This window comes from Bactrocera neohumeralis, chromosome 2 (assembly GCF_024586455.1).
Source record: "Bactrocera neohumeralis isolate Rockhampton chromosome 2, APGP_CSIRO_Bneo_wtdbg2-racon-allhic-juicebox.fasta_v2, whole genome shotgun sequence".
Classification (NCBI taxonomy): domain Eukaryota; kingdom Metazoa; phylum Arthropoda; class Insecta; order Diptera; family Tephritidae; genus Bactrocera; species Bactrocera neohumeralis.
This window is the reverse complement of record NC_065919.1, coordinates 53,165,135-53,180,445: the sequence shown is the minus strand read 5'-3', so window position 1 is coordinate 53,180,445 and position 15,311 is coordinate 53,165,135. Positions and strand designations below refer to the sequence as shown.

Below are 15,311 nucleotides of genomic sequence, written 5' to 3'. Positions count from 1 at the left end.
AAAGAGATCCAAAAAAACTTTTTTTTTCAGGCAGTCGCCATTTTGAGAAAAAAAATTTGTTCCCACTTTTCCGTAGTTCTGGCCATTGCGACATTATTCTAGATTAATAATCTTTTTCTTTTTGGTTTCAGATAACTAGGAGGGTTGAAATCATGGGTATGGTCACGTGGAAATTTTTAAAGACCTCCACTTCGTCAGCTCATAATTTTTGAAATTTTTTACTTTTTTTCTGTATTTTTAATTTTTTTCTGTACTCTTCTAAAATTAACACATAACTAATAAAAAAAATGGATAGTAAAAATATTAATTGCCTTTTTTTTACGACACTTTGAAAATTACATGAAATTCATGCTTCTAGACCAGAATACCCCCTTAATAAACCATTTAGCCGTTGGTTGAAGTTGATGGTCGAAAGAATACGAGAACGCTTTAAGCCATTCCTCCTTAATGAGTCTCTTTATGCTCTCTAGGTTTGAGTTTTTTTTACTTATCCGATTTCCTGTAAATTATAACTCTGGCTGAAAGCTAAGAAATCGCTCAGGTAATGCTCTAGCGTTTCATCGTTCACAGGGCAGTTTCTGAAGGTGAAATCTCAGTAGTAAGTACTATGCGATAACCCCTACTATATACTCGTATATGTATATACGAAAATTTATCAATTCCGGGCAGCCCCATTTGACCCATTTTCGACACAAGGGTACATTATTAGCAGTAAAAGATTCACTTTAACTTTCATTAGTACATGTCAAAAACTTACTGATAGTACCGACATAAGGTCAGACATAGACGCTGCAGCCCACATATTCGATATCTGTGGGCTTACAAATGTACTATGGTCCAATTTAAATTGTGAGATGGCATTCTTTAAACGCACTATATGTGCAAAGTTTTATTCTGAAATCTTAATTGTGTTTGATATACAAGTATGTCCTATAAAAATAGAGAATCAAATGGAAATTGATTGAAAAATTTTAATACATGTGAAGTAGGCGTGGTTGTAACTATAACAAGAATGTCAGAATAATGTTAAGCTTCAAATTTTCTTTATATCGGTCGAAAAATTTTTGAAATATATAATTTTATCTAAAGGTTTTTGCTGCCAAGCCAATTGTCTAATCTTTACAATAAGGTCCATGCAATCATTTTTTACCAATTTTCCTCTTACATATTTATTTAGTAATTTATGGCACTTTTAATTGTTTGATTCCGCTTATTTTCACAGTGTATGAGGAAGATCTAAAAAGATCTGTTCTTAGCAAGTTTAATTGACTTATATACCTAAAATTAGGGTCAGGCTCACTTTTTATAAAGTTTTAAACAGCAGACACACGTATACGCCCTGTTAAAAACATTATATTCTAAATTGTGACATAGTTATAGCCCTTCATAGACTTTCCATTAAAAGCATTTTTTTGGGCATGGCACTAATCCGATTCTGCCTCAATTCAATACCAACCTCACTTCTTCCGCTTTATTGGCGTAGACACCACTTACGCGGTTGTAGCCGAGTTTACAACAGCGCGCCAATCGTTCTTCCTTTTCGCTGTTTGGCGCCAATTGCATATTCCAAGTTTAGCCAGGTTCTTCTCCACCTGGTGTTTCCAAAGAAGTAGAGGTCTTCCTCTTCCTTTGCTTCCCTCGGCGGGTACTGCATCGAACACTCTCAGAGAAATTATCTTCGACTTCGAAGTTATGACTGTCCACAGTGACATGGAAGCCAAGCCGCGGATGCGACGGCTATTTGTTTGATAACAGACCAGCTTAGCTTCCTTATCCAGTTTGGAGAAAGTAGAACTAATATAGGGTAGGTAATTCCCGATACTGACGGAGCTTTCGACATTGCTCAACTTCAACTTAAATAAAAACTTGATAAAATTATGATGAAGCTATAATTTAATCACTTGAAAAGTAAAAAAAAAGTGAAATAATTTTAATTAAACCAAAAACTGTGATTTTTTTATTATTTATATAAATCTATAGTTTTAGGTGTTGCAAAGAACCGTTAGGTGGGCAGAACTTTTATAAGTCCTTACCTCTCTTCAAATATTCGATATGTGGAAAGTCGGAAGAGTGGTGGCGACAGATACGCATTCACCGCAATTTTCAGAGGAGCCATTAATACTCTCACCGACTCCCTCTCAGTGACTGGCGTATACTTGGAGTCATACCACTACCCATTGCAGACGAAGAGCTCAACTTGCCACGAGAATCTAGTCGAGAGTGACCCTTGCGTTTTGTTCTGAATACTGTATCAGGTTAAACTTCTACTTATCCAGAATTGACCCCGACATGCCAAATATATATCCAGCTAGCAATGAGCCCCTGCATAACTCTAATCACCTCTTTGCATGCCCAGAGAACTTCAGTCATCTAAGACCCTGTTCCTATGGTTCGACTACGTCAAAAGCGTACGTTTCCTGTGCCTCTAACACCGCCTATAACCAAGCGGAAATTAGATAACTGCTACAGCAACAACAATAACTCTATGTTGTAACATGTCTCGAGACAATAAAAACATAAGTACATAACATATGGTATCTGCAATGGTTGACAGTCTTTGACCAGATAAAAATTCCGAGTTCGTTTCGGTTACGTAGACCCGACTGTCGTGGGAACGGATATCTGCAGTGGTCACAGTCCTTAGTCGTTTATAAGTTCTGATGAACTCAGCCTAACTGAGGACTTGAGTGTGTCCCGTTTCCGGCTGATGTATAGTCTTCTTTAATTTTGATGAAGTTCTTACAGAGACTTTTTTTCATACATATTTAAACCAAATTATTGCAAAAAATAAAAATTAAATTTATTTCATAATTCCATTAAAAATGCAATATTGCACACTCTGAAACTTAAATTACTTGTAATTAATTCTTATAAAAAAGTGTTATCATTTAAGACTGGAAGTTCAATTTGATTAGATCTTTGGATCTTGCGCGGTCAACTTGACCAACTTAACCGACTCCTCCCACAGCTTGCGGCCCTTCTCCTCGTCCATCGCAGCAGCAGTCAGAGTTGTCTCTTTGCAGTCCATAAAATATTTGCCCGAGACATTGGCCACGTCATCGGAGGTGGCCAAATAGATGGTGGTTTGTGCGCCTGCCTTTGGTGTCTTGAAAAATCCCTTTGTTATAGCCATCATCGGCAAGTTGAGTGGGAAGGGCACATTACGCCAGATACCCGAATCAATCATGCCTGGATGCAAGTAATTCACCGTTACACCGCTACCTTCCAGGCGTTTGGCCAATTCGCGTGCAAAATAAATGTTGGCGAATTTTGACACGTAATACAGATAAGCAGCCGGGAATGTGCCAATCGGATTGAGTTTATCCAAATTTACCGAAGCCAAGCGATAGAGTTCGGAAGCAACAATAACAATGCGCGATGGTGCGCTACGCTTCAAAACATCGATCAGCAAATGAGTAAGCAAAAATGGTCCATAATGATTGGTGGCCATTGTCAATTCAATGCCGTCTTCACTAGTTTGTCCACGGAATGCCAGCGCCATGCCCGCATTGTGTATGAGTACATCGATTTTCGGTTCATTCTTTACAATATCGGCAGCAAATTCGCGCACCGACTTCTGTGAGCCCAAATCCAATTTCTTCACAATCAATTTGCTGTTGCCAGTCTCTTTGGTGATTTCCTCTGGAATCATATAATGATGCATTGTTGTGTTATAAGATTACTTTCAATATTAATGATTGTATTTACCTTTAACAGCATTCGCCGTCTCGAGATTTCGGCACGCCATAATAATCCGCGCTCCACGCTTGGCCAAGTCGCGAGCCGTCTCCTTGCCAATGCCGCTGTTAGCGCCTGTGATGATAACTGTTTTGCCTTCCATTTTGGTCTGCAAGTGATTGAGATAATACTGTTACGTATTTTGTATATTCGAATGTTACAAGTAATATATAAAAATTCAAAAATAAGTAGGAAATCTAGTGTTTTCAAAATTGTCAATTAAAATGAAGAGAGCGATTTGTTAGTTTCAAAATATATGCATATTATAGTACAAAAGGCTTAAACTAAATATACCCTTTTCAGCCCAATAATGAGCGATAACCAACAGCCCACTTGCTCTCCAAATCTTTTGAGCACCCTGTTAAACTTTCAGGGAAAAAAGTTTTCAAAAACTTGATGGAAATCCAAATTATTTGAAAGGCATACATAATTCGATTCTGATATTTTCTTTCCCTCACTTCTCTATGCAAGATATCCTCGAAGTTTTAGGGTTTCCTCTGCTATCAAATTATGGTATATCTTGCGAAAAGACGTAAAATAAATAAAGTAACCGTCAGTCTCGCAGCAAAAATAAAGTAGGGATGATTTTTAAAGAGGAAAAAAATGTACCAATACATCACATAAATACCCTCACGTTTTATCTGGGAGAGAAGGTTCCAAGTCACACTGAAATAACATGGATGACGCAGGGGCACGCAACCTACCAGCGACCCAATATCTACAAGGACGCACAAACGGATCAAAATTTCTGTTGGAGTAGGCGCCGGGTGCTATTGCGCGAGCTAGATCTCAGGCTGCCGGAATACTTCAGTATTTTACAGACAGAAGTCATTGCGGAAGCTGCCGAGATAGATAATAACGACGAAAACGACCCAAAACATCAATATACATATACGTGAATAGCTAATGGGCAATTAAAGCAATAATCCCATTCTCACTGCGTCAAAGACTGTTCTTAGAAGCGGGTAGACAATAGATATAGTGGCAGCGGAAAAGTGGCTGCATATATACTGGGTCCAGACCACAATGGCTTTCATGGAAACGAATCCGCTTAGCTACCAAATCAGTTCAAGAACACCGCAAGTTACTAAAAATGGCACGAAAGGAAATTTCAGAAAGAGCTGACAGACGGGTCAGGGTGAGATGGAATGCCTTAAAATTATGCAGGATCGCCAAAATCATGTGCAAGGGAAGGGACGAAAAACACGCATGCTTTATACTCATATGGTCTCCAAAAACTGCAAGACGGTTTTTGGCCTAGTCGCAGTTCACAACTTATTGGCATCACATGCGACGCATACGGGCATTGTTAACGAAACCCCTCCTTTGCTTTTGCCCGGGCTTATCTAGAACTAGGTTTAGCTATTTAGAAGTTTCGCAGTTCAAGGTATTGGTTGAAGTATCAGAATTAGATATCAAGCCTCTATTAAATTAGCTTGCCATTCCTCGAATTTCTTACTGGTATGCTTTTCATATGCTCTTAATAATATAGTCACGTCGAGTTTGACGCTGACATATGCCTTGGCCTTTGTTAGTAGTTAATTTATAAGCAAAACGCTCTCTCGGATATCACATTCGGAAGTCCCTCATCATTCCGTTTTAATAAGTAGATATGTGAGGCAAAAAATTGATCGCCTTATAGAATTACTTTATTAGACTAAACTTTGCAATTATACTCGTATTTGACATTATATAATATACTGCTGAATGCGACTTGTGTTCACCTGTCATACTAATAAAGCAATAATTGGAAACTTTTCTAACCTAAATAATGGGTAATCTAAGTAGAGGTACTTTTTTCAATTCAAGACCAACATGAAAAGATTCGAGAGAAAAACAAGTAAGGAAGGACTAAGTTCGGGTGTCACCGAACATTTTATACTCTCGCACGATAAAGTGATAATCGAGATTTCATTATCAGTCATTTACATATTTTTCAAATACCTTATTTGTGTAAAGTTTTATTCCGCTATCATCATTGGTTCCTAATGTATATTACTCGTATTATACAGAAAAGGCATCAGATGGAATTCAAAATAGCGTTATATTGTTAGAAGGCGTGGTTGTAAACCGATTTCACCCATATTTCGTACATGTTATCAGGGTGTAAAGAAAATATTATATACCGAATTTCATTGAAATCGGTCTAGTAGTTCCTGAGATATGGTTTTTGGTCCATGCCCATTTTCAATTTAAAAAAAGCCTGGGTGCAGCTTCCTTCTGCCATTTCTTCCGTAGAATTTAGTGTTTCTGACGTTTTTTGTTAATCGGTAATTTTCAACATAACCTTTGTATGGTAGGTGGGCGTGGTTATTATCCGATTTCTTCCATTTTTGAACTGTATATGGAAATGCCTGAAGGAAACGACTCTGTAGAGTTTGGTTGACATAGCTATAGTAGTTTCTGAGATATGTACAAAAAACTTAGTAGGGGCGGGGCCACGACCACTTTTCCAAAAAAATTGCTTCCAAATATGACCCTCCCTAATGCGATCCTTTGTGCAAAATTTCACTTTAATATCTTTATTTATGGCTTAGTTATGACACTTTATGGGTTTTCGGTTTCCGCCATTTTGTGGACGTGGCAGTAGGCCGATTTTGCCCATCTTCGAACTTAACCTTCTTATGGAGCCAATAAATACGTGTACCAAGTTTCATGACGATATCTCAATTGTTACTCAAGTTACAGCTTGCACGGACGGACGGACAGACGGACGGACGGACAGACAGACATCCGGATTTCAACTCTACTCATCACCCTGATCACTTTGTTATATATAACCCTATATCTGACTCTTTTAGTTTTAGGACTTACAAACAACCGTTATGTGACCAAATCTATAATACTCTCCTTAGCAACTTTGTTGCGAGAGTTTAAACAACGGTTTGGTGTGGCTTGTGGGTCGATGAAATCAACGATGCATATTTCTTCAAAAATGATGCCGGCGAGGATAACCGACTATTTTATGTGAAATTGATCTCGGCGACATTTGATTTCAACAAGACGGCGCCACTTCCCACACATGGCATTAATCAATGGATTTATTGAGAGAACACTTCGGTGAGCAGATAATTCAAAGTTTTTGGCCGGTTGAGTAGCTACCAAGATCTTGTGATATCAGAACGTTGGACTTTTTCCTGTAGGAATATGTGAAGTCTAGAGTCTATGCGGACAATCCCGCTTCGATTCAGGCCTTGAAGCAAAACATCACGCTTGTCATTCTTCAGTTACCAGTCAAAATTATAAAAAACGAATTAGAATCCACGGCTGGACCTGATACGTAGCCCCCCAATATTTGAAAAAGATAATCATCAAAAAATAAATGCCAAAGAATGTTCTTTCGAATAATATCATTTTATTTGAAGTTAATGTGTTTTTTTTTTAAGTTGGGAACCTCGAAATGGATCACCCTTTACTATAATAACTTACTGCTGAATGTGACTTGTGTTCATCTGTCATACTAATAAAGAAACTAAGTATTTAATAACAGTTTCAAGATATTAGTTTGAATTCATGGGAAATTACGGCAGTTAATAGTAGACTAGTTTTACCCTTGGACTATCAACCACTATCAATTAGTAATTGCTTATAAAATAGTTTACTTCGGGTCAAATATTTTATAGACAAATTAAATTCACTTTGCAAAAGATTCTCTATTACAATACATAAATGTACATATATATTTGTTAGTTGTTTACAATGACTAACCCTTTTTTTGTTTTTTTATTATTTTCATAAGATTTGCTTTTAAAAGTGTACCTTATACAAAATTTTTCTTAATTTTTCGTTGGTGTGAACTAGCCTAAAGCATATACATACATGTATACCTGAAAGTACTAGGTAACATAGGTTGGTAAGGTATTAATGTCACATTTCTAGTTAAACGCGTGTCTTACCGGTACTTTTTTCATCTTGACAGTTAACATATAATAAAGACTTACATAAAAAAAATAAAGATAATTAAAACAGTGCTCACATATATTATTTTAATAGTATGTTTATGTAATTAGAGTGTGTTGTTTATATTGTGGAGATTTGGTGGGGGAAATACGTAAGCAATTTGAATATGTAATTGGAAAGCATTTTCATAAGTTAGTTCAAGAGGTGACAGGTGCCTGTTGCCTGGTGGCAGGTGAGAGGAGAGGGATGAGAGTAGAAATTTAAGCGTTTACCTCTGTGAAACATCGCCCGGCTGTAATGCGCAAATAGAAGCGTATGCTCAGAAGTGTGGCAACGATGGCCGAAAACAAGGCTAAAAGCACAATATCACGCAGATAGTCAGCACTCGGCAACACATGCAGTAAACCCATCTATAATAGACATGTTTGTATATATGTATGGTATGTAGAGTGTACTAAAGCAAATACAATAGATAGAGATATGTATACGAACATGTGGTTGTTATGCAATAAAGAGGGGCAACAGAATATGCAGATTTATGTTAAACAAAAAAAAAATAAAGCAAAACAAATAACAAAACAGAAAATCAAAGTTTGTTTGCAACCAAGCTTTTATACCCCACGCTTGAAACTTTTACTGAGTTTTTTTTAACATATTGGTGTTTTAGTAGAGTTATAGTAAAAAATAAACATAACTTTTGTTCGAATTTATCAACTTTTAGCAAATATAACTTTTCTATTGATCACTTGGACTTATGTAACCAAACGGAATTAGCTCTAATCTACTCTAGAGGCATGAATTTCAGGTATTTTTTGAAGTGTCGTAAAAAAGGCAATTAACATTTTTACTAACCATTTTTCTATTAGTCAAAAATAACGATAAAAAAATTCAAAAATACAGAAAAAATTAAGTAATAAAAAAATTAAACGTTTAAAACTTAGCAGCAACTTAATGTAGAATAATTTCGGAAAGTCTGGAACTACGGAAATGAATTGTTTCATGAAATGGCGACTGTCAAAAAAAAAAACAAATTTTCTAACACTTTTTCGCAAATTCGAGTTTTTTTTAATAATATAAATTGAAATTTGAAGATATGGATGGTTTCAAACATAGACAAATCCATAAAGAATACTCTCTAAAAATTTCAGATGAATCGGTTCAGTAAAATTGGAGAAATCGTGGGTATCGTTTTGGAAAAAACAGTCTCGTGAAAAACGAGTTTCATTTCCGACCGAACCTTTATTTAATTTGAATTTTGCAAAACTCTCCTCTAAATATACACATTTAAGAATATAAAAAACTCGATATTTTTATTTTTAGCCACCCTTAATACCCCCCTTTCTTACAAAAAACATGATTGATAAACATAAGCACTAAATACGTTGACAGCTTGACTCGTAACGTATTGTCAAATTTCATTTTCTCTGCTTTTACTAAGATTGTCATTAATTTTGATGTAATTTAAATAACACTGACAGCTGACAATGCATTGTTCACCTCATTGAAATTCACTGTCAAACTAAATACTTAAAAACACACCAGTTATCAAGTAGAAATGTCTAACTGATATGGAACTAGTCAGAATATTAATAGTTTATAACTTAGTCCTCATACGACAGGTTCAATAAGAGTGATATGGTTTCTTAAAAACAACTACACTAATTGTTAAGGAAATAATAATACAATATTCACTTCTAAAGCTTGAAGAGAGTCTGATTTATTGCTAAAGAACAATGACTTCAAATAACTCCACAATAAGTAGGTAGTCTAATGGTGTTAAATCACAACTTCTTGGAGACCATTCAATATCACAATTTCTTGAAATAATCGAATTTCCAAACTTTTCTCGCAATAATTCGGTCGTTGCACGTGCTGTGTGCCACGTAGCTCCGTCTCATCGATCTATATCGCTCTCCATTGATAGTAACGGTGTCGCCAGCTTCATTTCGAAAGAAATACGGAGCGATAATTCCACCAGACCACGAACCACATCAAACCCTCAATTTAGTTAAATGTAATAGTTGCTCATGAATAATTTGTGGATTCTCTTCGTACCCGAATCGACAGTTTTGTTTATTTACCGCACCACTCTGATGAAACTAAGTTTCATCGAAGAAGATGATTTTTTTTACAAAAATTGTTTATTGTTTTCAAGTGGTTCCAAGACAAAATCGACAAAATCAGCAAATTCACGACGTTTACGTTTCGAAATCCGCTGGGTTGTGGTTTGAGACAGTTGCCAATTCTTGAGAACGCCTTGGAATCGACAAATTGCGGTCTTCAGCAACACTTGCCTGAACGGCGGCAATATTTTCATTACTTCGAGCAGTTCTTTGTCTTATTGGCACTTGAGCATTATGTAAAGTAAATGTACGCTCGAAATTTTCAACAATTCGACGAATAGCGAGCACAGGTGAACGATTATTATGACCATAAAAGCGCACGAAGAGTTGCAATTGGAGAACGATTATTTTGATAATATAATCGCATAATTTGTAAATGTTGTTCTTGCGTATTTCTTTCCATGATGAAATTGTAAATATTACTGAATACAATTAACAAATAATTACAGGTCATGACATATTAAAAATTAAAAAAATCCTTATTGCAAAGCCCGATAAATGTGAACTACTCCGACATGAATCGGACTTGTACCAATTATACAACGATTTTTCTACGATATTATAAAATAATAAGTATTTAAGTTTTATTCAAATTTGCAAATAAATAACTTCATTTACAATTTAATTAATAAAGTAATTCCACTGACACTTTACACCCTACATAAGTTTTCTGTGCGTTTATGTCGCATGTTTTTTCCTTTTTAAACACAAGGAATTTCAAACTAATAAGAATAATGAATCGATAATTTAATTCATTTTTTACACCATTTGAATTAGAACCTTTTTGTTATGCATATTTCTGACAGAAATCTGACAAGTGACAGCTCGCATAAAATCACCTTTGAAAAAACGTTCGGTTTTAGTATGGCACAGTCAGCTGACTAGTTTGGCGTAGTGGTCGTGTAATAGTTCAAAAGACACCGTAAGGTTCGCAGCAAAAGCAAATAATACCAAACCTTTGCAAATTAAAGTTAACACAGAAATATCGTGATAAAATATTATACGGCAGGTATAAATACAACAAAAATATTTAGCAAAAATCTTTTGTCAAAATATTATAAATACAAGACAAATATTGTACGAAAATATGCAGACTAAAAATTAGCAAAAACAAATTAATTAAAATCGTCTAAAGCGCGCGACTACTTCATGGTTTAGCGATCTCAAGTTAATATTAAACAAAAGCGACATACATATATGGTTGTATGTGTGTGTTTGTTACCAATACAAAATGTCCGTAAGTATGTTTGTATGTCATGGCGCTGCCTGCTAATCTGTGTCAGCGACTTTATGCCATTTAAATAATTTTTGCTGCAAAACAATGTGAGCAGTGCATTATTAATTTTTAATACGCAAAAATATGGGTGTATGTATGTATTCTTATATAACATAAGCTACCAAAATTGTTTTGGCTTTATTTTGCAACGAGTTATAATAAAAATAAAATATTTTTCTTTGTGGCAGTCATAATATTTCTTCTGGTTTGCTATATTCAATGTTGATTTAGTTAAATAACTTTTATAGAGAATATCAGTGATGTTTTCAGAACGCGAGATTTAGTATTTCGATTAAATTATTTGTTAACTTTAGTGATACTCGATACTTTTCTTAAACTTACAGTAGCAATTACGTTTTAAAAAATTTTCAATGATTCCAACCAAAATTTCTTCAATGGATATCTTCTCATCTTATTTAAAAGAACAAAACGAGAGATATTTGAGAATTCTCTTTTAGAATCAATTAATGTCGCTTCAGGTGTTCCTCAAGGTAGTCATCTTGGCCCGATTCTGTTCCTGTTATTTATTAACAATATCTCTTCTGTTATAAAATTCCGAAATATTTAATTATATGCCGACGACGTAAAGCTTTTTAAAGCATATACTTCAATTGTTGAAAGCTGTCTGTGGCAACAATTTGAGAAATGATTTGCCTTTGATTGTCAAAAAATGTAAGACAATGTGCTTTTCTCGCAGATCTTTATTCCCCTCTCCTTGTGTAATAAAAGTACTATTTACTAGCGCAAATTTTTAAGTTTGTTGATTTGGGAGTTACTATGGATTCTAAACTAAATTTCAGTCTTCATATTGATAACATAGCATATTTGAATATGGCTCTGTTGCATGGAATCTTAATTACCAAATTTTTTCTGACAAGTTAGAGTCGGTACAAAAACAATTCTTACTTTTCGTCTTAAAGCATTTCCTGTTTTTAGGTTAAGTCTTCCTCCATACACTAGTCGTTTAAAACTTATAAATCTACCTACACTTACGAATCATAGAGAAATGCTTGGTGTGATATTCTTAGTAAAAATCAAAAATGGAAAAGTTAGCAGTTCTTTTCTTTCTTCTGAAATAAAATTTAATAACCCGGTTCACTTTTCAAATCAGTTTGTACCCTTACTGTTAAAATCTTGTAGCTCATATTTTGAACTTAATGAACCATTCCGTCATATATACAATGATTTTAATACTCATTCCTGCACATTTTATACATATATCTGATTCACTTTTTGAAATTAAAACGGCCATATTGCTTTTTCTCAATAAATAAAATCGTAAAACAATTTTTTATAACCCATTAAATCTTTGCTGTTGAAAATTGTTTACTGTAGCTGAGCAGTTTTAGTTCTCGACGCTTAAAAACTCTCTTGCCTTTCATGATCCATCTCATCCCGCATATATGCGGTTGTGCCCTCGCGTCGATCGGGCGGCAGGAGAGTGTCGTTGGGTTATAATAATGTTCAAATCACAGCGACTTCAATATTTAATTTAATTTCTTAAACATAAAATATATACTCGTATGTAGTATATATAAACGAACAGCGAGCCGATTTGAGTCGATTAAATCATGTTCGGTTGCCTGTTAGTTTGTCTGTATATACGCGAAATGGCACTAAGTTTTTGCAATATTATTATTATGAAATTTTGTACACATGAGTTTCTCTTCAAAAAGTTGCGCATTTGTGCTATATAAACTGAACGATCGAAATTAAATGCTTGTATGGAAAACTTTTTCATTCAGCGAGATATCTTCACCGAATTTGGCACGTGTTATCGTCTAAAAAAATTATACAATCTCAAAAGAAATTGTTCTGTTCGAGTCACTATAGAATATATTTAGCTGCCACAGAAACTGACCCATTAATCTCAAGCCTTTGTATGGAAAAATTTTTATTTTATTTTTTTTTTATGGAATTTGGCATAGACTACTAGGCAATGCTATAATATTCGAACAAATTGTTTAGATCGGACTACTATAGCACATAGCTGTCATATAAACAAACCTATCAATATCAAGGTTTTTATACCCCCTATACTATAAAAAATGCACCTGTGAGAAGTAATATAGCCAATGTCCAGCCGAAGTTAAAAAAGTTTTTTTATTGACACTGAATAGTGATTATTAAATTACTGTGATGGCTTTCTGTCACTCTTTTGCAAGAAATATTAAACAAATGAATTCAAATGCCACAACTAAGTATGTAATTAAAGAATTTGTTATATCCTTTAATAGTATTCAAGTTCAGCCCTGATGATATACACATATGTCATAAGGTCGGGAAAAATTTAATTTATATGGTAACGATTTATATCGAAAACAAATTTTGCAAATATAATTTTTGCAGAAATTTTTCTTTTTGTTTTTTTCTATTATTCATAGGTACTGAATGCTAAAAATTTGTATTCATATTAAAAGATTTATTAACTTGAATTTTCATTTATATTTCTTTTTGTTTTTGACCTTCTTATGACCTTAATTTTTAATAATTTTTTCAATTTTTTTATTCATTTATTTTAATTTTTTTAATTTTTATTTTTTTGTTTTGCTTATTTACTTGTATTTTCATCTATATTTTTTTTTACTTTCTTATTAATTTTTATTTTTTATTATTTTTCTTATTTTACATTTTTTTTAAATACTATTTTTATTTAGTTTTTTTTGTTTTTCATTAATATTTTTATATTTTTATATTTTTTTTTTTTAATTTTTTAATTTTTTATATCTAGAGCTAAGCCAGATATACTCAACTAAAACTATGAAATTTAAAATAAATGTGTGTTAAAATAAATCAATTAACTAAAGTTCGAAGTCCGAAACTAATTTATGGCAGCTGCTTTTCTGTGGTGAAAGTCCACAATTTTTGTAATTGAGGTTCGTTTTAGTTTCCACAATTGTCAGTTTTAATTAAGCCAAATTTTGGGAAAAACAACGAAAGCCCGAACATTGATTCAGTAATCGTGTTTGCATTATTCTGCTGCGAAAAGTAACTTTCACTGCTTTACGCAATGCAAACGCTGATATTATACAATTTAATTGCCGAAATAAAAAAAATAATAATAATAAATAAATTGTGCACACAAATTTGAAGTTCAAGCGAATGTATGTATGTAAAGGAAGAGTTTGTAGTGAAAAGTAAAACAAAAAAGGTCTAAAATTACTTGTGTGTACTTGCTACTTTGCACCAACCACGTCATCAAAGCGAGCAATCTTCTTTCTACATTCACCACAGTGTCTTTCCTACGCGGCTGGCACATACAAACCTCACATATGTATGTATATACCTATATTTTAGTTTGTACATCAAGCATTGTTTGTTTGTATGCATTGCTTTCGTATTTATTTGTAGGAAAGTTCTGTGTTGGCCCAACCTGTTGCTTTTGTGTGCATAACACTCAACTCGCATTGTAAAAATGACATACTTATTGTTGTCGCTTCGCTGAGAGTCAACTGCAAATCATTGCATTTATGAAAAAAATTAAATCTTCACAGAGCCAACAATTCAATGCTCTAAGAATCAAAAAAAGCAAGTTTCTGTTATGTACACTATATACATATATCTCAGTCTTAATAATAAATAATTTTCAGTTAGTTGGGAAACCAGCACACATAGTATTAAGTTGCACAAATTTTCTTGCACAATCAGCACTTTTTACATTCACACGAGCGAAAAAGGGAGAAAAAGCATTTTTTATGTCTTAAAACAATTTTCGCTTTGCTTGCACCTACCTTTTATTTAAACCTAAAAAAAACTTTCTTTACAAAATGTTTCTGAATTACTTTGTGTAAATACCGCACGCGCACAACCTTCGCCTTGGACGCTTAACATGAGACTGCTCGCGTGTATTGCTGCGATCGCCTGACATGGATCGTGCTCGAACTCACTGTTTGGCCGTTTGTACGCTGCTTTTGTTGGCCATTATTGTACCCAGCATTGAATGCGAGTTTTAAGCGCTATAAACTGTGCAAGCTTTGATTGTTCGGTACTCGCCTGTGCGGCAGCGGCGCTCGTAGATTTCATTGTGCGCTCTCTGTTTTGTTACCACTTTCTTTAGCAGCACTTGTTGCAATCGATATTGAAAATGTATAAAAATGATAGAGTATGATAATAACAAAAGGCTATCTGATTTTCTATTCATATAGGTTGGGGAGTTTGGTAATCACTGCTATGCGCTGAAATAGTGTTCTCTGCAGTTGGAAGTTCGTCGCTTAAGTCTTTTGTGTTGTAAGATAACGTAGTCAAGGACAGCAAATGTCTAGTCAAGGTTGGTT

General features: G+C 34.3%; 1 protein-coding gene across 2 annotated transcripts; it reads right to left on the bottom strand.

The window, feature by feature from the left end:
• Positions 1-2,775: 2,775 nt before the first annotated feature.
• Positions 2,776-14,923, bottom strand: LOC126750846 (retinol dehydrogenase 14). Of its 2 annotated transcripts, XM_050460599.1 has the most exons (4): positions 14,769-14,923; positions 7,911-8,048; positions 3,709-3,847; positions 2,776-3,642 (listed from the first exon to the last, which is right to left on the bottom strand). In XM_050460599.1, exons 2-4 carry the CDS (start codon positions 8,046-8,048, stop codon positions 2,912-2,914), a joined length of 1,008 nt encoding a protein of 335 aa, XP_050316556.1. In that variant the 5' UTR covers positions 14,769-14,923; the 3' UTR covers positions 2,776-2,911. The 2 variants fall into 2 exon arrangements, with proteins under 2 accessions (XP_050316556.1, XP_050316557.1); XM_050460600.1 differs by lacking the exon at positions 7,911-8,048 and having other exon boundaries at positions 14,769-14,921.
• Positions 14,924-15,311: the final 388 nt, after the last annotated feature.

Bases quoted from the DNA above. Each gene is read 5' to 3' on its own strand.
- LOC126750846 (XM_050460599.1), bottom strand. From the start codon at position 8,048: ATGGGTTTACTGCATGTGTTGCCGAGTGCTGACTATCTGCGTGATATT. The intron at 3,848-7,910 runs GTAAACGCTTAA...AATCACTTGCAG, and splicing joins CCGGGCGATGTTTCACAGAG to ACCAAAATGGAAGGCAAAAC. The intron at 3,643-3,708 runs GTAAATACAATC...ATATGATTCCAG, and splicing joins GACGGCGAATGCTGTTAAAG to AGGAAATCACCAAAGAGACT.